We start from the raw sequence: 24,886 nt of genomic DNA, 5'->3' as shown, positions 1-24,886 counted from the left end.
CCACCAAATACTGGCAGCAATTTTCCATGTCTGTTCTGAAGAGCAGTGAGACATGAATCCAGGGGTTCCCCTGAACTCCCTCATGCATGCTCATCTCAGGCATGTGATGGGCCAGTTGGATGATGTTGTCACTCGTTTCTTTTTGCTTGCACAAGGTTACCAAGGCTAATATTTGAGGACTGGGAACACAAACAGAAGATGCAAATTTGCTCCCGCTCCCTGGCCTCCTGTAATATCAAGACTGCAGTTTAAGAGATGTCATCAGAATTAAGCATTAAATGTGATTGTGGGTGAAAGGCATGGGGTATGTAACAATATGATTTAGGTATATTGTAGTGCAAATAACATGCAGTGTGCTGGATGCAGCAAGGAATGCTTCTTTGATGCAGTGTGCTGGATGCAGCAAGGAATGCTTCTTTGTTAGCTTCTGAAGGTGATGCTCTGACGTGTGAAGAATTTTACATCTGAAAAATGCTATGACTGATAATGAGCATGAGGAACGATGGTGCTGTCTCACACCCAAGATAAGATGAAAGGAAGCAGGTTGACAAATAGAATAGTAGGAAAAAATTGTGACAGTCTTTGCAGGTCATCCTCAAAAACTCTACTTACTGCGATTTGCTTGCTCTTATAATATATGCTAGAACACATCATACGCTGTCAACCATGCTAGGAATGTCCTAGGCCCTTGTAGTCTTTTCTCATGTCAGTCTCAGAAAATCCTCCAAATATTCATCTCCTTGAATTAATTCCTCACTGCCTCTGTTTGCCTGGAATGTGAGTGATATGAACAGAGCTATTGACTCATCAATGTGCTATGCAGGGAGGGCATTTTTTATTTTATTTTTATTGCTTCTCACTTGAGGCCACTTCCTCAACCATTACTTTCCAGTTAAATAAATCCTCTGAATGTTTTCCTCCTTGTTGGATTTCTGAGCTATGATGCCCAAACATTTGAACACTCATTTTCTTAGATTAAATAGTAACTCTTTACTGCTTATGCTCCTATGATCAGAGGAAGCTGTTCTGTATCCTCTGAACAATCCAGCAGGGAATGTTTCTTGTGACTGAGCACCTTTCCCTTGAATCAGTATAAAAATGTTGCCCAAAGGTTGCAGCAAGTTGGCCTCACAAAAGAAAAGAGTGTTCTTAGGAACTGCTGCTAGAATGGGTAGAAATACTTGAATAGATAATAGTTGTCTGTGGTCCTTTGTTCTCTTTTGGAAAGCATTACCCTGCAACAAATGCAATGGAGCCAACATAACCATTTAAAATAGCAAAGTAAACAGTTCATGTCGTAGTCAAGATAATCCTTAATTTCTGCTGCTTATCTGAGATCTGCCTGCTGATCTGATGGGAGGATTTAACCTTCCTGAAAGCTGTTATCAGTGTATGTGCTTGAACTGGGAAGACCTCTTTCCACCTGCTTTTCAGAGCCCTTTCTCCTAGGAGATTAATGCTGCTATGCCCCTTTTAGAAAGGAAAACCTCTGAAATATGGATTATTTTTAGAGAGCTATACTAGGAATATTTTGCTACAATACAGCTTAAAGGAAATACTTAAAAAATAATGCCTATTTATAAGATCCTTTTTTTTTCTTTCCTGAAGAACCTTGCTGTCTTAAATTCAAATAATTTTTGTCTTACAAAAGAACATGTATAGTTGTGGAAATTAAAAAGAGAATAATTGGCTTATGGTTCCTGCTGGTTGTGTAACCAACTCAAAATAAAAGCAATGGGGAATTTTAATTTCAAATTTCTTTGCTCTGTGTGGAAACCATTTTGTAATTTTCTGTTTCTCTTGGGATACTGTGTGAAACACAGAATGGTAGAGCAGATGGCATGTCTTCTCTTTCCAAAGAGACGAGTAATATCACTCTGTTCAAAGGAGAAGTTTAAAGGGGGTTTCACTGGGATATGGGAAAGCCCAGTCTAACATCTGGATCAATACAAAAATCAGTGTCAGTTTAACAGGTTTCATGTATAATGTTTTTGCTAAGGAAATTGTGGTAGGTTTGATGCTATTTTTACTACATTTTTTATGGCTTATTTTAAATTGTAAAAAAAAAAATAAAAAAAAAAAATCTGTCTTTAGATTATGACTCTCTGTTATACCTGTGCCAGAGGGAGGAGGGGAGAGAATCAGTGGGTGAAACGTCTCAGGCTTAGTCATAGTAGGAGCAAGGAGTGATGGCCTGAATTATGCAGCAAAACTTCTCAGAATAGCGAATGAGTCACTATTGCCCTTGAACTTTCTGGATCAGAAACTATATTTATCATTTTGCATTGTTCCCAAGCTCTGTATTTGTAGTCCCACACATAGAGCAACTTGCATTTTCTGCCCTCACGAGCTAAAACACAGACAGGGGAATTTCCAGGGAGAGAAGATGAGGATCAATTTCTTTTGGTGAGTTTTAAGAAAAGCTTTAATGAAGAATAACTGCAGTGGGAGACAACTAATGTACTAATGTGAAGGCAATGCTAAAAGGTTAAATAAAGGAATAAGGCAATAGTGTACAAAGTAAAAAAAAAAAAAAAAAAAAAAAAAGGAAGTGAGTAAAATTAAAGAGTTCCTGTAGAGTCAAGTATCATGGGGTACTGTTTTGAGAGGAAAATATTTTTGTGAATGTAGTAGCTTTTTTTTTTTTTTTTCATTTCCACTACCTTATCTACAATGTTCTGAACAGAAACCAGAGTACCAAAAGGAAAGATCCAGATCATTACATTTTTCATTCTTCCACTTCTTTTCCCCCTACAGCATAAGAGATGAATGAAACGCATTTCTGCACCAGGTTGTGGCTAAACAGCTGGCTTAGAAAGGAGTGCAGCTGTCACACTGGCAAATCACCTTGGTACTAAAATTCAGAATCTTGTAGTGTCTGCAGAACTGTGTGTTCGATTAGTGACCAAATGCACATTCTGGAAGAGACAGCGCTCACTCTGTAGAAAGAATGGAAAAGGTGCTTGAGAGATTTCTATCTTTAGAGTATTTTACATAACAGAATTTTTAAAATGAGAAATATTATTATTGGGTGGCAGGATAAAAGGCCCAGTATTGGCTTGCCAAAAAGGACTTAGCAAATGGAAATCCAAAATTAGTTCCAGGAAATATAATAGGTAATGTAATAAGTACGTGAGAACTGCAGGTACTTTGCATTTTTGTATGTGAAGTTACAGCAGCGCAGGATTACACATCCCACACTGGTATTTCAAGTTTCCTTGATCAGTGGGAAGAAAAACCATTGGTGTCTGGAGGCTCATCTTATAGGCATAGATTATCAGCTATCTTTATATTTTCTTCCAAAAACCCTCATGGCAGTTGTGACAATTTATTAACATAGGGAACTCTTGTGGGTATTTGTGCTGTCGGGTAAGTAGAAGCACAAGGCAAGACTATTCTCCATGGCTATTTGTAGTTATCTCAGAGTGCACGAGAAACAGGTAACAGAACCATCTCTGTTTTATGGGGATCTTTAAGAGCAATTTATTATGCCTAGTCAGCTGAAACTTTCAGTCTGGGGGGTGGTGGAACACGAAATATCAGTATCTTCAGAGTAAAACACTTCCAATAAAGTGTGTAGCAAGATCATTTTAACTCAGAATTGCAGTTTTTCATCCCCCACCTCTGCCAAACATATCAGATGAAATAAACCTCAATGCATGGGGAAATTGTTCACAAGGAAATTTAGCAGTTATAAACTCATAGCTCCACAAGTATTTACATTTTTGCTCTTAAAATTAAGATTCCTAAACTAAGAAGACTAAGAATAATTAAAAAGCTGGCATTACTGAGAAAGTAGAATTAAAGAAATCTACTCTTCTACTGTAACCCATAATGGATACAATTTGCTAATATAGATTTGTACTCATCTAGGACAAATTTAGCAGTTGGTGATGTGAGCAAAGTTTCACCACGTAACTGCAAAATCTGTGAGTTCCAAAATGCTATATCCTGACAGCTGTGACAGAAGCTGAAGTGTATATAAAGAGTGACATTTACACCTTGTACTGAAGCCCTGCAGTTATTTTCTGCTACTCTGCTACACTTTTGCCTTTAGGACTTCACAACCATGGGTCGGTGGTTCCCAAACTAGGACCTGTAGCTGAGCAGCACCAAGATTTCCACACTTTGATTTAATGTTTGACGATGTGAACATCAGGAATGGCCGCACCCAGTTCACCTAGGCATCCAGGCAGTTGATTTTTGTGGGTTTGTGTTTGTTTTATTTATTTTTCTTAAAACCCAAAACCTTCGGACATTTGACCAAGACTTACAGCTTCCACCATAAGTTTTGGCAATGAACAAAGCAGTTACCCTTTTATTGAAAGCACATGGAAACCCCTTAGTAGCTCTGCTCCTTTCTAGAAGCGTTTGACCCAAAGAATGTGGGAACAACCATTCCTGCTGAGGGTATTTCCGACAGGCTCCTCTTCCCTGAGCGCTTTCCTGGGTGCCTGGTGGGTGACGGACACAGGCCCTGCGCATCCTTCTCTCTTCTCTGTGGTGACCACTGACGGGACTGAGGGAACGGCCTGAAGCTTTGTCAGCAGAGGTTTAGCTTGGATATTAGGAGAATGTTTTTTGCCCAGAGGATGGAACAGCCTGGCCAAGGAAGTGGTCACAGCACCAGCCTGACAAAGAGTTCAGAAGTGTTCGGACAAGGCTCTCAGCCACAGGGTGAGGTTCTTGGTGTGTCCTGTGCAGGGCCAGGAGCTGGATTCAGTGATCCATGTGGGTCCCTTCCAACTCAGCATATTCTGTGATCCTGCCGGCACGGCAGAGGCGGTGTACTTCGTAATCAAAAAACATACAGTTTAAAAAATGGCCATATCCATGGCAACCTGAACCCGACACTGCCGCAGCCCAGCCCGCTCCCAACGCCTTTACACGTCGCAGAGCGAGGGAGGGAAGGAGGGAGGGAGGGAAGGAGGGAGGGAGGGAAGGAGGGAGGGAGGGAAGGAAGGAGGGAGGAAAGGAATGAGGGAGGGAGGCGGCGCCCCGGGGCCCCCCTCAGCGCTCCGGGTGCGCCCGCTTGGGGCGCTGCTGCTCCCGCCCCGCCGGCCGCGCGCGACACCAGCGGCCCCGCGGGGAGACTCGGCCCGCGCCGGGGGCGTGGCAGCGGCCCTGAGTGACGTCCCCGTCGGCCAATGGGCGCGCCACGCGCCTGACATTTAGGCGTGCTCGGCCAATGGCGCGCGGCGAGGGGCGGGTGCGGCGCGGCGCGAGAGGCGCGGCCGGGCGGCGCGGCGGGCAGTCGGCGCGGTGGCGCAGGATGATGCGGCTGTGGCGGTCGGCGCTGCTGCGGGAGCTGCTGCTGCTCGGCCCACCGGGGGCGGCCGGCGGCGGGGCCCCGGTCCCGGGACCCGCCGCCGCGACCAGGCGCCTTCCCCCGCCGTTCGCCGCCCTCGGCGCCAGCCCGCCCGCCGCCCGTCGCGGCCCGGCGGCGCTGCCGTCAGCGCGAAGTCTGTGCACCCGCTCTGAGGGAGCCTTGGAGGAGCCGGGGAAGGGGGCGCAGGCGCCATCGCCGAGTCCCGGCGAGCCCCCCGCCGATAGCGGCCACAACAATAACCACGGCGGCGGCGGCAAGGAGGTGGCCGTAGGCGGCGGCGGGGAGAAGTGAGTGTGGAGGGGGCGGCGGGTGCGGGGGATGATGCGGAGGCGCCATGTGTGAGCGCCGCCTCCCCCTCGCACGCGTGGTGCCTGCGGAAGGGGCCGGGCCGGGCGGGCGCTTCCCCGGCAGGTGCGGGGGTCCCGGGCGTGCCGGGGTCCATCCCGGCCGCTCTCCGGGTGGTGCGGGCCCGGCTGCCGGCGGGTCCCGTGGGTCGCGGCCGGTGGCTCGGAGCGGGAGGGAAGCGCACACGCGTGGCGGGGGGCGTGTGCCCCACTCGGGGCTCCGCTCCCCGCCGCGTGGAGCCCAGGCAGTGCCTCGGGTTTCCCCCGGCCCGGGGGTCCCTCCCGCCTGTGTGCCGTCCGTGGGGAGGCCCGGGACAGGCAGCGTGCCGGTTGGGTGGCTTTGGTAGCACTTCCCCTCGGCTAAAAATATTTTTCAAGAGAAGCGAAAGCTGTGTCATCTTGCATTAATTATTAAAGGCGATGTGCATGGTGCGTAGTGCTGCCTTGGAAGTTTAGCAGCACTGTCTTCTCCGCGCCGGTATCCACCTGGATGCGTTCCTGTGTAAGCTGCCCTAGGGTGACCCAGCCTTGTCAGGGGCAGTGGGCTGGGTGATCTCCAGAGATCCCTTCCAGCCCTAACAATTCTGTGATCGGGTGCAGCCAGGGACAGATACTGCCATTCGTATGTGGTGAGGACAGATGTTTATAGGTGCTGCAGGATGTGTGCCTGTGCCAGGAGGTCTTTATTTGTCCCTTAGTGACAAAGGTGCGTGCGTGTAGTAGAATGATAAGGCTGTATATTTTTATGAAGTTAATATTCCTTCATTCAGAACCTGAAATGCTCCTCAAAAAAAAAAAAATTGAGCTGAGACAGGTGTATCAGTTCCAGATTTTGTACATGGTAAAGACTAGTACTGGTTACCAGGGGTAGGGTATAGTGGTGGGGTAAATGGATTGGCAGAACAGTCTTTTCTGTTAGTCCTCAGCATTATGCAAGTCTTGAGTGTTCATTTCCTACTACCCCCTGTCTGACAGTCTGCATTGGCTGTTTGAACATGGGTACATTTAGAATCTCAGATAACCTTTTACAAGAAGTTTGTCAGCCTGACTTCAAGCCCCATGAAGACTTCTCCTTTGTGAGTGTTTGAAATGTGCCCTGTGGCACTGCTGTAGGCACCCTGTTCGCTGATTGTGGGGTGGCATAATTAAAATTAAACCCAAGCTGCTTTCCCAGGCTTTGCTATGCTTATTACCTAGATGAAAAGAGCAAATGACAGAAGAAACAGGGCTGAGAAAGGAGTACCTTGTTTTCACACTGAACAAAGTCTCTGTTAGTCTAGTGCTAAGAAGTCTGGAAAAGATTCCACAAGGCCAGTCAGGAAGGCTTCAGCCCTTAGCTTGTTAATAGTTCTGCTTTTGAGTTGTGGTTTGTGGGTGTTTTTTTAGCATGAACTTCAATATAGCAGGTGGGGAGAGAGGCTGTGGCCTTGCTCTTCTCTGCCTTTTCCTCTCAGATGCTCAGCCTGGTTCAGTGGGGTATAGCCTACTTTAAAGGCATCACCAGTTACTTCCGCTGTCAGATGTCTTAAAAAATGCATGCATGTCAGGTTATGTAACTGTATACAGTATAATACACAATTGTACGGGTATTATTTTTAAATTTATGCCATTCAGCAAATATGAAGTCTCTTCTTTGAATTAACTCTATGTACAATGTTTTGGAACAAAAAAATATTCTTCTGTGGCTTGAATAAGTGTGGTTTATAAAGACTGCACTTCTGTTTTCAAGCAGAAATACAGACATTAAAAACTTTGGAGAAAACTAGCATGCCAGCTGTGACAGGTTTTTGAGGATATTGCAAAGGTGATTTATTGAAGAGGTAATATTTTCTTAAACAGAGCTGTTATTAGTTTCCTACAGCTAGGATCAATTAGGGAAATTCTTTAATTTCTAACATGTGTGGTAAAGCTATGTAATTATGAACCAGTTAAACACTTTAAATAATTTTTGGCTTTTGACAAAAGGATGTATTTGAAAGTCAGATGTTAGTTCTTTGAGTCTTACTGCAAAATGAACAGGGAAAAATTCTATAAAACATCTAGCATATAGTTACAAACACAGAAAAAGCTAGAAACTTTTCATTTCAGGTTGTGCAGGAATTCCTGGTGGCACATTAGTCAGGTTGCTGGATACTTTCATTCTTACTTTTCTTAAGGCAGAACTATGAAAATCTTCCTTCAGGCATTTGTAAATGGTACATTCCATGTGGAAATCATTGCTATATTAAGACAGAGTACAGGGTCAAGAGGAAAAGTGAGGTTCTTCAAAAGACAGGTGTCTGAACTGCACTGACAACTTGGCTCAGTTTTTTTTTTCAGTGGTTTTTTTTTCTATTTGGTTATAAGATTATGGTTCTGGGATACTGAAATAACCCATGATGTCAAATGACAGCAGTAAGGTTTTCCTGTTTATTTGCTTCTCTCACAATCCTTGCATGCAGAGTAGGAGTTGCAAGTAAAAGCCTAAAATGTTCTGTGCAAAGACTATACAGAAATTTAGAGCAGTTTAAATCCTCATAGTGAGAATAAATGATGAGGTCTGTGGCTGATGAAATAACTAGTATCCCATTGCATAACCAGATCCCCTGGTGCATTTTTTCCATAACATCTTCCACCACCTCCTTATCCTTGCTATCCAACTTTCACACTGTGTATGCGACTGAAAGTTAATGTATTTTGGAGAGGAAAAATAATTGAGCTTAAACTTAGAGTGGTCACAGACCAGTAAATTTAATTAATAGGAACTGTGGATTAGAACACAGTAATATCTGTGCTCATGCCTTAGTTAGTAAAACACAGTAGCCTAATACACTCCTCAGTTATAGGCGTGTATAATATTTAATACGCTTTACACCTACTTTCAATATAACTGTTCTTCGCTTGCTTTTACTTTCATTTTAAGAGTTCATCTTGCATCTTGTGCTGACAATAAAGGGTTGAAACAGTTTATCTTAGTAGAAGCTATTTCTAAATTAAAAAGCCCTTGTTTGAGGTGAGAGGGAGGAGCAAAACGTGAGTGACCCTAACTTTGGAAAGCTAAATTGCTCACTTTTTACAGCTGAATTACAATAGTGCTGGACACTAGTATGTAGAACATCACAAAATGGTTAAAGGAAGTGTTTTTGTTTTTTAATGACAAGGGAGTGGTAAAGTGCTTTTTTAAGTACAGAGATGAATTCTGGAGATACTTTTAAAAACGAATTTGCTTTTGCAGGCCAGTTTACAGAGGAGTATTTGGTAACCAGACAGTGTTTAATTTTGCGGATACTTTTGATGGAGTGTGGTTACAATACATAGAGATGCAAGAAACAGAAGTGCACTTTTATTAGACCTTTCATAACTTCTGTACAGGCCAAGGTTTTGAAGCTAGAGTTTTTTGTTTTGCCATAACCACTTCATTAGCTACTAAACATGTCTACCTTTGGTCTTAGTTTATAAATATGTAGTTTGTTCTTGGTAGTTGTTGGGTAAGTAGCTACCCACCTGTTATGGAACCAGTATCTCACTATAGGAGTGGACAGAGAGTAGTAACTTAGTGACTTGACAAATGTTGGAGATACAATCAAGATACACAACATCTGTAGTACGGTGACAAGTTCTTCAAGGTGCCTATCTTAGATAGAGTGGCTACTGACTGTGACTTGCAGCTTTTATGGAATCTCAGAATAGTTTGGATTGGAAGAGACCATTTAAATGCCATTTAGTCCAAACCCTTCTGCAATGAGCAGGGACATATTCAACCAGATCAGGCTGCTGAGAGCCTCATGCAATCTGACCTTGAATGTTTCTAGGGATGGGGCATTTACCATCTCTCTGGACAGCCTGTTCCAGCATTTCACCACCCTCACCATAAAATTTCTTCATTATATCTAATATAAAGCTGCCTTCTTTTAGTGGTAAGCCATTATGCCTCATCCTGTTGCGACAGACCCTGCTAAAATGCCTGTCCCCATCTTTTTTATAGACTCATTGTAGGTACTGAAAGGCTTGAGTGAGGTCTCTCAGGACCCTCCTCTCCTCCACGATGAGCAACCCTAGTTCCTTGAGCCTCATATGTGGAGGTACTCATCCCTCTGACCATCTTGGTGGCTTCTTCCAGAACTGCTCCAATGGGCCAGTGTCATTCCTGTGCTGAGGGCCCCAGAGCTGAATGTGTGGCCCACCTCTGTGTGGAGTCTCACCAGAGCAGAGTGAAGGGGAAAATCCCCTCCCTTGACCTGCTACCCACCCTGCTCTGGATGCAGCCCAGGACACGTTCGGCTCTGAGTGCCCATGCCTGGATCATGTCCAGCCACTCCTCCACCAGCACCCACAAGTCCTTCTCAGCAGGGCTGCTCTTGATCTGTTCTTCCCCCAGGCTATGTTGATTTCAGGAGTTACCATGGCCCAGGTGTAGAACCCTGCACTTTACCTTGCTGACCTTCATGAGGTTCACACCTGGACAAGCTTCTTGAGTTTGTCCAGGTTTCTCTGGATAGTGGCCCATGCCCCAGACTTGTCACCTATCATTTGTTCTGTAAATCTTGTTCTGCATTTTGGCAGTTCTATCCTGAAGTACAGAGTAAGAATCTTCCACATTATTTGAAATTTAGTCTTGTTTCTGCTCTAAAAATTCAGCATTTGTTAAAATGATGTCCTCCCCAGAATCTGGTGTAGGCATTGTACTGATACAAAAGGAAGAGCTGAAGGAAGGACTGCAAAGTGCTTGTGCTTGGAATTTCTATGTTGTTTTTTCCTTTGTATTTAAAAAACAGTCCACCAGTATTGTAGTCCACATATTAGTATACTACCAAAGAAGTCTAGTTGTTTAATAGTCTGGTACTTACTTATTTTTTCAAAGAAGGCAAGTAAGTATCAAAAGTCATAATTCATGAAATCAGGTAAACTAGAATTTCCACTTAATTTGACTGTGACAATTGCAAGTTCCCTGACCTGAAAAACAGCTTTTTACATGTGTGGAACTGAATTACCTTGCTAAATGTGTTCACAGTGCGAAAGTACATCTTTTAGGTTAAGCAAACATTAGTTACTGACATCACTGGTCTGATAAACTGCAGAGCAAGCCTTTTCACCCCTATTTAGCTGATAAACCTTACCAAAAGATGGACTATTTGACAAAGAGCAATTTTCTGTAAATATATTGAAAGTCATCCTCTTTGCTTTGGTCATCTGTGCAGCTCCATTGTTTAATTAGGCTGAGTGACCCAATATTGAACAACAGCAGATGTGAAAGATACAAAAACCATGTTGAGAGATTTTGTGCTGTGAAAGGTGCACATCTCTTTAATAGATTAAAATCTTATGAAGAGGCAGGTAAAATCTTGGTTAAATGGCTGAAGTATTTTTCTTCACCTTTCCAGACAGAAATTCTGTACTTGGAACAGCTGTAAAATTATGAGTAATTGCTCAGAAATGTGTAATTAAATAGGTTATCAGTTAAGATTTCTCAGTGTGTTTGCTGGCGAGTTTTGCCAAAGTGAAATAGGCAAGTTCCCTCTGCCAGACCTTCAGCAGTACAGGAATGACTCCTGTAGAAGAGACATTCCTTAAAACATGAAATCTTGACATTTTGGGGAGCTCAGTTGAATGCTTTATGTAAATGATGGAGATATAGGGATGTAGAACATGTAACTTAGTATAACTTTTAAAATTAGTTCCTTTCAGAATGAGGATGCAGATGCAGGGTGAAGCTTTAGCCGCTGTGTTGGTAGTTCTGGTTTTGTTGGCTTGACTGGATATACTGTCCCCAAAGGATTGAAAGTGAAGCATGCTGCCTGGAAGACCTGAATTTTCTTTAGAAAAAGGGCTGTTCAGTAATTTGCTTGAGGTAGTTGCAAGCGTTTGTCTTGGTTGAATTGCCTGCCTGTCTGTGCGTTAGTCAGCCAGCATAATTTAGATAAAAAAAAAAAAAATCTAGACTGTGAGACAAGGAAAGTTCTGTTGGCTTACAAAGCTGTCTTCTGTTCTTAGTGTGTAAGTACAGTGTTTTAAATTGGAAAATGAGAGGTGATATTTTTTACTACTGGTTTTCACAGCTAGTTATGAGGAAAGGAGGGAGGCAAGGGCAATCTAGAGGTTGTCTAAAACTTATAAGGGCATTTGGATATAATCAGATTTTTATTAAAAATAATCATAAATCTGACTTGTGTAAGTATTGGGAGAGGAGAGGATTAAACGTCAGTAAGATTGCATTGGCCTATCTAGGGTCTGTGCTTAGCTGTAGAATTTTATTTTTGCAGTTATAACCCTGAGCTGTTATTCAGAGAATTACTAATCTCTTGAAAACTTCAGTGACTAGAATTTGAACCTGCTTTTTGTAAACACACGCATAAATGTATAAAAATACATAAATTGCAACTGAGCAGTCTAGTTTCAGGCAATAGTTTATTAGTGTATAGTAACTAAGTATTGCCACTATTAATAGATTATAAGAGAGACCTTTAAAATTGATGGCTAAAATAATATAAGATGGCATACTCTACATTTTAGTTACTATCTACATTTTTTTTTTTTCTTTGGTTTTATGTATTTTTTGTCAAACATCAGAACACTGGCTTTTTTGTCTGGAAACAAACCTGGGCACTTCAGGGGACCAAAGAATCAGAATCCCTTTGCTGTTGTTGTCCATCTCAGTTTGAAGTGTAGTGGGCACCGCTTACAGGGCAAGTGTAAAGACTTGGGCTCCTGCCCTGCTGCAGGGTGCTTTGGAGGAATATCAAGGAATATTTTTACACTTTTTATAGGTTAAATTTGTAAACTTCCAAAGGCTTTGAGGGAAAGCTGTCAGTGCTACAGCCTTCTGTCTTAGAAGGAATCTGAGTGCTTATTTTGGTAGGTTTCCTTCAGATTTCACATAAAATGGAGATGCAGGTAAGGAAAAACCGCAGGCATAGGTGTAAGCATATCTGGGAGTGAAATAGATAACGCCTGGGATCCTTGGAGAGCCGGTGTGTTTACACTGATAAGCACAGTGACCATTAAAGGTGCATCTACACTGGGTTTACTTAGCTAAGTAGGTGTGACAGTCACTCCTTCTGCTTCAGGTGCCCTATTATGCTGCAGATGGCTTTGCTTGTTTCATGGTAACTGATGGGGCTTACATAAGCTTCTAGAAGGATAAGGGCTTTAGGAGTCCTCTGTGGAGTCCTGAAAACAGGACTGTTTTGAAAAAAATATTACACATTTATCATCTCCTTCTCTTGCCTGTAGAGCAGTTGGGTCAGTATGCTTTACGGCTTCATTATGAGACATTTACATCCTGGAATCTTACAAATAATTTATCTCTGCAGGTGACATACCTATCCTTGGTAACATCAAAAAGAGGGATATGTGATTAATCTGCTCCCAAAAAAATCTAAATATAATCTTAGCAGTAAATGCATGACAGTAAAAATATGACTGAGTTGCAGTTAAGAATGTTTGCTACTATAAAATCTATGTATGCTACTTGTAATATTACCATTTTTTTTCTGCTTAAAGTCTAACTAAGCTTTGTGTTCACTGATGAAAACGTTCTTTGAAATTAGTGGTAGTAGTGAAAATGTGTTTCTCTGAGAATAATGCAAAAATGTGTATAAATAAAAATAGGCACTAAAATAATTTATGCTTTTTTTTCTGTTTTCCAGTAAAATAAAACAAGGTCTCCTTCCCAGCTTAGAAGATCTACTTTTCTATACTATTGCAGAAGGACAAGAAAAAATACCAGTTCATAAATTCATAACTGTAAGTTTACTGTTCCAAAGTACTATATGAAAGCTAACTACTGCAAGGTTATTTTAACATTCTGAATGCAAGAATGCAAAGCAGAGAATTTCTGTTGTACATGTTTAGCTTCAAGAAGGAATGTAACTATTGTTTTCCCCCCCAGTGCTGCTTCTGTAGTTAAGTAGGAGAATGAGTGTATTAATGTTGTTATTCACTTCTTTGATGTGCAAAAGAGTATGCCTGAAAGCAGCTGTGCCTATGGCATGGCTCGGTAGTATTTGTGCTTGTGTGAAATGTAGTTGGACCACTGGATTTCAAATAATATTAATGCTTTGACCTAAAATACAGCCAAAATGGCCAAAGGAAATTGCTAAAGAATCAGTAAAGTGTCACAATGTCTCTGTTGATGTAGATCTCTTACAGTGATAAACTCTGAGCAGTAGATAACTTTATTGTAATAGTATATCTTTTCACTTAGTAATTTTTGTTTTATTGTAATAGGCACTCAAATCTACAGGATTACGTACATCTGATCCTCGATTGAAAGAGTGCATGGATATGCTAAGACTGACTCTTCAGACTACTTCAGATGGTGTTATGCTGGACAAAGACCTTTTTAAAAAGTAAACTTTCTGTCAATTATGTAACTGTATAGTTTTGAATGAATGCTGTCTGTGTGTTACTGAATGCTGTCTTAAGGAGAGACGTAAGGTATATAAATCGATTAGAAAGGGAGTCAAACACACACTCCTGATGCTATTTTGATGAAAGTTTGTTCTCAGATTTCATGCAGCAAAACAGGCTGTATGATCTCCACAGGAGTTTAATGTGTCAATGTTGTTTGCATGTATGTCTGACCCCATACTGCAATTCTTGGTCAGATGCCAAACAAAATTAATTGATGCAGTGTAAGTGTTTATTATGATTACATAAAACTGCACTCTCACTACATTGTCAGTTTTTAATCTGGAGTTCAGGATGCTGCTTCTGTATGGCGAGATGTTCAGAGCATGTATGTAATTCCAAAAGGGAATATGTGGAAAACAGTGACCTTAAATTTCAAGATAAGGGCAGATGAGGAGGGTTAGGATTGCAGACACTGGTCTCCTTTTGGCAAAGATCTGTGTGCCGTATTTTAGTGATGTTTTTGGTTTTTTATAAAGTCTGTAGTCAGCTGAGTAGTATAAGCACTGTTCAGGTTGTCTGCTGTTCATTTCAAGCACGCTCCTTTGCTCCTCTGCTTACAGCTTTTGTGTGCCAAAAGATGGGAAATTTAGAGGCTCTTAAATTTTGAAATGAAATGTTTAGAATATTTTTCTGTTTGCATTTTTATTCTATTGTCAGCGTAAGTTATAATACCTAAAACTTATTTGCACATACAGTTAAGTGTATATAAATAATACATATATTTTATTTACATATAGGTATATAAAATATATATGGTATATGCTTATGCTATACTATGTATTTACATAGGTTATGTAAGTATAAATATATAAACATAAATTGTCTGTATATATATTAAAATACATATAAACATTTTTGGAAATAGATTGAGAAAAAGTGAATGTCTGTGTGTGCGACAAAAAACCAGTTAACTCAAGCAGACGTGAGATGCTTTGTAAAGGTGCAGCATGGACTAATTATACTCCCATGTTAAGTTCTAGACCAGGTCTTCACTGTTTTTATTGTCAGCAGAGTAAAAACTCTAAGTTGTTATATTCAGAAACCTTCCTTTGTGTATGGAGGGGTTAGAAAGGAAATGCATTTGCTATCATGTTACATTTATACTAAAAGGCTTATTTGTCACAGTAAACTGAATTATGTTTTAGGCAAGGGCTCTGCATTTGAAAAACAATTGATTGCTAATTAGTAGGATTATTTTATGTTCTGTGTCACATCTCTGGAATTTGATCCTCTATGTGAGGACCATAGTCATTACTAGAAGAATTTGTGGGAAGCTTACATGGTTGCTTCTTGTGTAGGAAGAGTTTTGAATGTAAAGATTATACAGAGGTGGAGAGGTGAATCTTTTTTAACATAGCAAGTTTTTCTTTGCAGCAGCAGAAGGTTCCTTTGCAATCTTTTTTTGTAAATTATCATGTTGCATTTGTGTAACATAATGTGGTCTTTGCAGGGTGAGACTGGGCTGCTACTGAAAGCATTGCAACACGCTGCTTAGCTTGCAATGAGAACTTTGTTTCCTTTTTTTCCTTTTTGGTAATGCTTAATATAATAGTACCTGTCTATTGTTAGATGAAACTTGGGCTGCTTTGTGTAGGGAAGTAGGAATAAGCAATCTGAGTCAGAACTTGAAAAATAATGGATAAACCTAACAATGTGGTAATGGAAACAAAGTGATCCTAACTTTATGCTAGAGAACCAAGATGAAACTACCATAGAAAGGTTTTTATTTATCAATATAATTATTAATTTAAATTTTTCCCTGTGATCTTTTCCTATTGCTCCACTTCTTTGGAGCCTGAGGCCAGCCATCTCCAGAGGGTTACCTGGAACATAATTAGTTAATTACTTCAGTGGGGAGGCTGTCATGGCTCATGTCCTGGCTGACTGAAAACTGTCAGTCCTGTTAAAGGGAGACCTAAGAAGTCTGTTATTTTGTCCATACACCTATTGTTCTCAATACCCATCTAGATTACTTCAACCCTTATATTGAATTTAGTCAGTGAATTTATACAATTTGCTTGGGTTAAGGAGTACCAGGATAAATATCCAGACAATGACCTTGGCAGAGTCTGAGAAAAATTGGTAACAGTAAGTAAGGTCCTTCATCAGCACAGCCATTTCTGTAGTGAGTTTTAATCCCTCCATTAAAATGATTGAACTGCTCAAGTCAGCATCATAGGCTTGGTGTGAATTTTGAGTGTATAAATGCCCTTCATGTTTCAGAAACATAATATGATCTTAAAGAGTTCTGTATTTCAGTGCATACTGCTTTCTAGATTTCCAGACTTTGTGTTGAATTGTTATAGTAGGTTTGGGTGAACTTCAGATATCTTTTTTTATCTTAGAGGAGTGCTTAATGCTGTCCAGGTAGTACAGTACTTCTACATTTAGAAGTGCATCTGAATTTTGAATCTAGTGCATGTTATGTTACTCCTTCTGCACACATAGCTGCCAGCAATGTTACTAATTATTTTTGAAAAGGGGTTTTGCACCTGGAGTAGGTGACTGTAATTGGAAGCTGCTGGGGAAAAAAAAAGCAAACAGGATTTCTTTGTAAGATACAGAAAAAAAAAAATATTACAGATTGCAACAAAACCAACTCAACTGCAGTTTTAACATAGGCTAAGACAGCAGTTTGTAAGGTGACTGCATACATCAGAAACTTTAGTTTCTCTTTCACTTTGGGATAGCAGTGCCTATCAGCATTTGAAATTGCTATCAGTTGAGTTTAAGATAAAGTCGTGGAAGTACGCAGGAGTTTAAAAGCTTAGAAAAAGAGAGGGCGATTCAAAGGGATAATTCTGTCTCTTCACTTACCTTCATACACCTTCATTTGAACTGATGATGACTTTTCATAGTAGAATTACTGAAATATCTATTTTAAGTGAAAACATTTCCCTAAAAATCATATTTTTCTCAGTAAGTTTTAATTGGAAGTTCTGCCTGGTAGCATGTGCCTAGATTTTCTTAACTTTCCTTTTGCCTGCATGAATAGTATGTCTGTTTCTGTCAACACTGCCAGAAGGCACGGTATGAAGGTGTTAACTATTTTTTTGCTATTATACCTCACTTTGTCCTCCTTCCACTAGGATAGGGCTGTTAATACCCTTTATCAGGTCATTTCACCTGACTTGATAATGGCTCCCAATTCCCACCCTGTTACTGCTCTCCTCTCTCACCCACAGACACACCACTTTCAGCATGTCTCAGTTTGTGTTTTCATCCTTCCTTCTGTTTGTCCTAGATAAGTCTTTTCCTTTCTACCTCATCCGTTTTCTGAGTGTCCCAGATGGGCTGACGTTCACAGGGTGTGGCCGATAGTGTAACTGGTTCTAGGCTAAAAGGCAACAGAGATTCCTTGGTGCTGGTGGTTTGAAGTAAGAAACTTGCCATACGGCTCGCTGTTAACTTTTGCTTAGTTCAGGAGATGTTATCAAGTTTTTCCACAGGGTTTTATTTTCTTACTAGAATGGAATCACTTTCCAGTTTGGTCTGTTGGCAGCATTCTCACCTCAGTTCCTGGTGAAACAGTGAAGTGAGAGAGCAATCCTGAACCTCCCAAGTCTGATCTAACTCTGAAATCAGCACTTCTTTAGGCAAGGACTGGCTTAGACAAACTTCAGATGGTTTGCTCCTAAGAACTGGGTGGTTTCGATCCCTTTTGCAAGCCGAGGTGCTGCTTGAAGGCAGATTGATAATATCTTGCAGTACAGCTTCACAGGTGAAACTTCAAAAGAGAACTTCAAGTAGAAAGAAATAAAAATTAATGCAATAAAACTGTTTTAAGTAATTTTAAAAAATAGAGTTGCAAATTGGAAAAGTAATAAAGACTTGCACTTCTAGGCATGTAGCTTCAAGGGACTAAAGGTCCTAATTGATAACATGTAATTGCTACTTACATAGGCTTGGTGACAGTACATTGTCGAAGTACTAATAAATGTTTTTAACTTTTTGCAGGTGTGTACAAAGTAATATTGTGTTGCTTACTCAAGCTTTCAGAAGGAAGTTTGTCATTCCAGATTTTATGTCGTTTACTTCCCATATTGATGAGCTGTATGAAAGTGCTAAAAAACAATCTGGAGGAAAGGTAACCTCTTTGTAAATGCAACTTCAAACTTCTGTAGATTTTCAGTATTAACCAAATGCATTATTTGTTAGGTAGAGTGATTTTTCTGTCTGTATAATTTGCTGTGCAATTTGTCAGGCTACACTTAGGCTATAGAAAATTATGCAGCTCTACACATCTGTCTGGATTGTGTGACAAAGGTAATTGTTAATACTATAGCTTCTTTAGTAAATCAAATTTATTCGGGTGCTTATTTTCAATAAATTAGTTGAAAAATCCCAGATTGTGCTACAAGGTAAAAATTCTGTATTATTTGAAAATGCTGGAAATTTTGTAATACAGAACACAGATACCTCTCTGAATGTGCTGAAAATTCTACTTTGAAAAAAAAAATGTTTTATTTGCTAATGATCTAGTGAATATAATAATTTCTGATGATGTTTTAGATACACCAGGTGATTATTTGTAGAATAACTCAGTTGTTCCTTGTGTATTCTTTCCACTGATACTTTTTAAAATTAATGTAGAGTTAAATATTTTGTAATATGTCTCTCTCTTTCATGCTGTGATAGGTTGCTGACTATATTCCACAACTGGCCAAGTTCAGCCCCGATTTGTGGGGGGTATCACTTTGCACCGTCGATGGACAGAGGTATATTGTAACTTCTACATTTTGTTCTTGGAGTAGTTGAAGGAAAGATAGAGGCAATGCTTCTGTAATATTAATATCTGGAAGTTGAAAAGCTTTGTCTAATAGTACCTGTGCATCAAGCTATGTAACTTTCTGTGTAGGTCACAATGTACTTAAATGTCAGCTCCTCCTCTGCATTTTAATGTTTTCACTGTGGCATTGTTACATAATCGGCGTATCACTGAAAAAATGCAGATTCATGATCTTTCAAAAGAAAATGAAGAAGTGGAAACTGGACAGAGCAAGTACAATTTTTTTTCTCAGGTTTATCAAGCTTTCCCCTGTAAGAGGGTGTATGTAGATCCGAGATCTAGTCAGAGTGATTTTATTTTTCTCAGTAGGTCAGAGTAGCAGAGACAGTTAGGAGCCTAGATGTAAAGGGATATCTTGCACCATCCAGCTGAGAAGTAACATGAGCTCTGTGTCTTCCTTTGTGAGTACACAATGCAAAGTGCTCAACAGCTCTGCTCACCTGCAGTTTGCTGTGGTCCTACTGCAGGTTCTGGAAACTGCCATTTTTAGGTGTTGTGTTTGTGAATGGGGCATTCCTGAGAGCATCAGGCTTGCTTCTCGTGACTGTGGCTTGGAGTTCATTCTGCCATGATCTGTTGAGATCCGTATGTTTGCTTCTAATTAGCCATATGTTCTGTAATCTCAGGGGAGGAGCTGTACAAGTGAACAGAAATATTTTTTTCATCTCCCTGTTTAAGTGTCTGAATTATAATCTAATAATAGTAAAAAACCTTATACTTTAAATTGGTGTTTTGCTTTGTTTTGGATATTATGTGCTAATGAAAGTTCTTACAATGCTAATTTTTGTAATGCTTAATGTAGTGTAATGTTAGCTTTTATAATACCAAAATGGTATTGTGATTTTCCATGAAGCCTTATGTTTTCTGCAAAGAACAGAAGCAAATACACTCCTGATTTTGCCATCAGACAAGGGGCTGCTTCAAGCCTTTTGCTGTTTCTAGATGTGGCATATGCTGCTTGCATGAGTCACTCTTTGGTGCAGTCTGACATAGCTGCTGAAAGTAAACTTTCCAAAAGATAACATGTAATGAGTGTTATATCTTTGCCATTATTAAAGGAAATGTAAATACAGCTATTTGATTATTGTTCTCAAATTGCAAAACCAGGTTGTATCTCATCTTTGTTTATGTATGCATAAATCAATATAGTGGCTCTGTGTGGCTCAGCTGTACCCTGCTGAGTGTGTAGTTTGCCATTGAGTAGGATAAGTGTAAGACTAGAGGTCTGAGGTGATTTTTTTGCTCTGGTCCAAACCCATTTCTGAACTTGTTTTTACTTTACCTCTGCAGTAGTCAGCAACTGACTTTGTAATGCTTGGCTTATGGAGTCAAGTTGCTAAAACCTCTAAATCTCATTGTTATGTTTTTTAAAATGAGACTTAGTAATAATATGCTTTTGTTTTTTGGGGCGTTTTTGTTAATAGTCCTTGTATGTTGAAGGATAGATGAGGCATTTAACACTATTGCCACAGCTGAGAAACAGGAAATTTCAAGCCTCTTCCTCTGTGTTTTTCCCAGGCATTCTGTGGGTGATACCAAAGTTCCATTTTGTCTCCAGTCCTGTGTAAAGCCTTTGAAATACGCGATTGCTGTCAATGATCTTGGTACAGAGTATGTGCACAGATATGTTGGTAAAGAGCCTAGTGGATTAAGGTTCAACAAATTGTTCCTGAATGAAGATGGTAAGAGATAAATTATACTTAATAATGCAAATACTCAGCTTTAGAAAGTTATGAGGCAAACCTACACAGTTTTGTCAGTCTTGTCATTTTACTGTATCTTCTTAAGTCTTACTACTAGGTAGTGTCCCAGAATATTTTGCCATCAACAAGGTAGACTTAGTCTTGGTTAGTCACTTTTGCCTAATTTAGAATGCTAGTGAAAGATGTTTTATTGCTTCCATTCCATTTGCTAGTTAGAGATGTAGGAAAACCAAAAGAATTTTAATAGTGCAGGTATTTGAAAACTATTTTTATTTAGTTGAGTTGGTAGCAAATGTTCCTTACTCATGGCTTTTGTAAAATGGTGGTGAAAGAATCAAAGATGTTAAATTGATTTTAAAAAAGACATACTACTCAGCCTTCTGAGAAGCAGGTGCTGGTGCCAAAGGCCAGCACTGACTAGTTTCCAGAAGGCGAAATCTTCCCACTGTTTATTCTAAATGGGATTTGGCTACTGATTCAAAACAATGTTTTTATTTTTTTTTCCTTGTGGCAGGACTGTTTTAGCAAGAATTTCTCATACAGCACTTACCTAGATTATTTCTTTTTCATATTATATTAATTCTTAAACATGGAAATGGTATTTAAAAAACTTTATGGCAAAAATCTGAGAAAGATGACTCATGTAGCCTTAGAGGAAAGACTGGATGTTATCTGTGAAACACAAATGTTTCTTCTAGCAGATCTGTCTTAGTAAAAGAACAGACAATGTTTCCGTTGCCATGGTATTGCAATTAATATTTAATTACCAGCATAAGGCTTTGAGGACATTTTTGTCAAGGACTGTATTGAGTTCTGACTTAAATATTTGTATTATTAATATATTAATGATACCTAATTATATTTATTATATTTATAAATTCATGCATATTATTTATATAAAAAACATTTCATTTATTTATACAATAAAATCATCTTTCCATACTTAAAATACATATTTGCAATTTATTTCTTTTCATGTATTATGTTAGTAAATGGTGATAAGATACCAATGTATTGGTATTTCATATTGTATATTTTCAATATTATTCAATATTTTGATATTGTATATTCCTACCAGTGTGAGAATATATTGCTAAGAAAGGAAAAGCATTTTGTCAAGTCATGCTTTTTTTTTTTGCTTTCCTAGTTTTTCCAAATACGGTGTTGTAACAGTATGAAGACTTATCTTTCATGTCCTACAAAACCTTTACTATAAAAAAAGCTTTGATGGTGCTGAAAATTGCCAGTTAATTCCTTTGAACTAATATAGATGTTCTATATTTTCTTTTTTTAATAACATGACAAAGTGTAGTAATTATTTTCTTTTTTTTATTGCTACTTTTAAAATTGAACTATTGGAGAAGATGAATTGGTGGGTCTTTTACGTTACTGTTATACTTCAAGGCTGTTATGCATAAGAGAATTTGGACAAATGAAATTTTGACCAATGAACATGAAATTAATAAGGAAGACACATGATATAAAATTTAATTTTTAAGGGTATGCTTCTGTGGCTGATAAACATGGGAAAAAAAGTGCTGGAACTGACTTGGATGGCTTCTTATCCTCCTTAAGAAAAGATTAAAACAGAAAGTAGAAGTCTAATAAATAGAAACATTTCAGTTATAGTGAGAGAAAGGGAGTTTCTCCAAATAAAGGAAGAGGGAAGAGAAGGATTTAAAAGGTTAAATCTACACTTTGCTTGAAGATTTAAACTGCTGTATGAGCTTCAGCTATGGGGAGTATTTTTCAGTTTGAGCATCCATAAATACTTTGAAGACCAGATTTGAAAACTTTAAAAAAATAGATATTTAATCTATTTACTTTCTAAATATTCAGACATAATTTAATTTCATGTTCATAATCCAGATTTTATGAAGTGATAGACAGGTGTTTGAAAACTGTTTGGACAGGAATCTGAAGGTATTTTTTCTATACTTACTATATGGAAGATTCCTAAAACAGAATATTCTTGCATTTCATTGTTTACTAGTCCTGAGAATCAAGCTGGAAAGAATGAAGAATATTTGAAGACAATTTTAAATTATTGCTAAAAATGCCAACTTACAACAAAAAGCTGTTGCTGTGTTTTGAGTATAAACTGTGCTGTGCAATGGAAATTTGGCAACTTCTACAGGCTTATGAATATTAATTTTTAAAACTTGTTTTATCAAAGGGACTATACTGCCAATCCATTTCAGAATTTTGAAGGAATTAAAAAAATCTCAGTGCTAATTTAAAAAAGATTCTAGTTGATTGATCAGAAATTTTACAAATTAAAATGTGTCTGAAACAGGTATTATTAGGAGTGATTTTCCTGGCTATGGTCATTAAGCAGCTACAGGCTTTTTCATGTCTATTGAGTTCATGATGCAACAAGTCTAACAATACCTATATTTATGAACAGTTAGTATCTCTTATCCATATGTACAGCCTCCCCTTGGTGATAATTATTTGGAGAGTTAGTCCAGTAATAAAATAATTTGTAGAACTTAGACCAGTAATAAAAGTTGTATTGTAATTGAATGAGGGATTGCTAGGAAATTGTTTATTCTGCTTATATTTCATTAAGGATAAAAACATGAACTTGGAATATAAGGAGATGATACAGCAATATATATGACTTGCAGAGAAGCTGCATAAAAGATTTTATTTTTTTATCAGTCTGAGCAGATCACTGCCTTTATTATTTGATTATAGAGAGTAGTGTGTGTGTGTTTGGCTTCAGTAATATGTGTCAATTAGGTTTGCACGGTTTGATACCTCTTCCTAAAGATTAAAGGATTAATTTCTTCACCTCTGGCAAACTTGAAATTAGGGTATCAGTCTTCATGCTTAGTTGTTGTTCAGGGTGGAATCCCTTTGCTGATGACACCCACTGTGAGGTAGATCAGTAGTGGCTGCTGCTTTAGAAGTAGACCTGTGTATGAACTTCTTTAAAAATTCATGTAGTGCCAGAACCTGTATATCCCCCCTCAGTGAAAAATTGCCTGGGAATAGAAGTCATCTCTTCTTTGAAATCTGCAGAAATCTTTCGGAATGTAAGTTTTTATTTAGGCTCCTAGGCCTTCAAAGAGGCCGGTATAGCTTAAGTTTAGGGAGAGGTTCTCCATTGTAGAATGGAGTATTTTCACTGGAAGGGACTTACAACAATCATCTATTAAGGGCATTAAATGCCTCTTAATTACTGACCAGCTTGGGGCATGGCCCACCTCTAGGAAGCTTGTATCTGTTTTGGCAAGATAGAAGGATTTCTGCCTGTTACAGACAGCTGTGTATGGGAAGTGTTTTGCTGGTATCCCTTGGTGCTGTGCAGCCAATGGTGAAAACCGCTTATCTGGGACTTGGATACCCTGGCAGGGTTTGTTCTGCTGAGAAGAGGTAGCAGTGAGTTAATGGCGGTGTCATGCTCAGCGCTGTGACACGCTGGAGTTGGCAGCAGTAGGAAAGAGCCTCCGAGGACAGCTGTTAGTGTGTGGTGAACCAGGCTGCTGTACCTCCCCTTAGCTGGTAAGGCTCCCACAGTGATGTTCTTGCTGACTTGTTGTGTGGGGAGCAACACACAGCTGCATTTCAGAAGCACATTCAACAAAGTCCTTGTTTTGTTTTATCAGAAGGTTCTTCCCTTCTTCATGTGCAGGCAGCACATGGAAATGTGTTAGTTGTAAAGTGGCCAGAACAAGTACAGGTAGCTTGAGATGTTAAACAGTGAGAGATAGGAGTCTTGAGAGTAGAGGAGCCAAGAGTGCCTTGACTTTGAAGGTAAGTGGTGACATCTTCAAAGAAGTGAGAAGCAATAGCATTTCTGATGGTATACTCTGTGTGGATGTACCACATTGATAAACCTTTCAGTTGCCGAATGCTAACCAAATATTGCACTTCCTTTTTATTCAAACATACATGTGATACGGAATCTGGTTGTGTTTTTTGATTTGTGCTGTGTGGCAGATTGAAACGATAGAGATGCAAAGAAGAATCAAGAGCAAAATATTTCTGAAAATATTTTTAGAATGGGCTGTGTATGATAAATTGACGAGCATGTCTGTGGGCTGGAGTGATACCTGATGTTGGTGAGAGGAAGCTGTAAAGAAGAGAAGCGTAGCTAGAGTGAGAAATGAGGGGACAGTGTGTTCTGATCATGCATGAGAGCCCTGCTGTCTTGGACTGTGTGTCCAGAGTTGGGATCCCCAGCTCAAAGAATGAAAAACTGGGCAGGGCTGCAGTGTAGGGCTTGCCAGGGTGCTGTGCAGTCCAGGGCACTTGTAACTCCCAAGGAGCAGATGGATGGGGGAGTCAGGGGCTTCCCTGGAAACCTCTTCGAATTCTTGGG

General features: G+C 39.6%; 1 protein-coding gene across 2 annotated transcripts in view; it reads left to right on the top strand.

The window, feature by feature from the left end:
* Positions 1 to 5,217: 5,217 nt before the first annotated feature.
* GLS (glutaminase) overlaps positions 5,218 to 24,886 on the top strand; it is a 60,537-nt gene continuing 40,868 nt past the window's right edge. Inside the window, exons 1-6 of one of the 2 annotated variants that reach the window (XM_058840628.1) lie at positions 5,218 to 5,616; positions 13,299 to 13,395; positions 13,879 to 14,000; positions 18,022 to 18,151; positions 18,703 to 18,782; positions 20,372 to 20,535. In XM_058840628.1, the coding sequence (XP_058696611.1) occupies positions 5,273 to 5,616; positions 13,299 to 13,395; positions 13,879 to 14,000; positions 18,022 to 18,151; positions 18,703 to 18,782; positions 20,372 to 20,535 (937 nt within the window). In that variant the 5' untranslated portion in view covers positions 5,218 to 5,272. The remainder of the gene's footprint in view (positions 5,617 to 13,298; positions 13,396 to 13,878; positions 14,001 to 18,021; positions 18,152 to 18,702; positions 18,783 to 20,371; positions 20,536 to 24,886) is intronic. The other variant, XM_058840627.1, reaches the window with a different exon arrangement.

This window comes from Poecile atricapillus, chromosome 5 (genome assembly GCF_030490865.1).
Source record: "Poecile atricapillus isolate bPoeAtr1 chromosome 5, bPoeAtr1.hap1, whole genome shotgun sequence".
Taxonomy (NCBI): domain Eukaryota; kingdom Metazoa; phylum Chordata; class Aves; order Passeriformes; family Paridae; genus Poecile; species Poecile atricapillus.
This window is presented reverse-complemented; position numbering and strand designations above follow the sequence as displayed.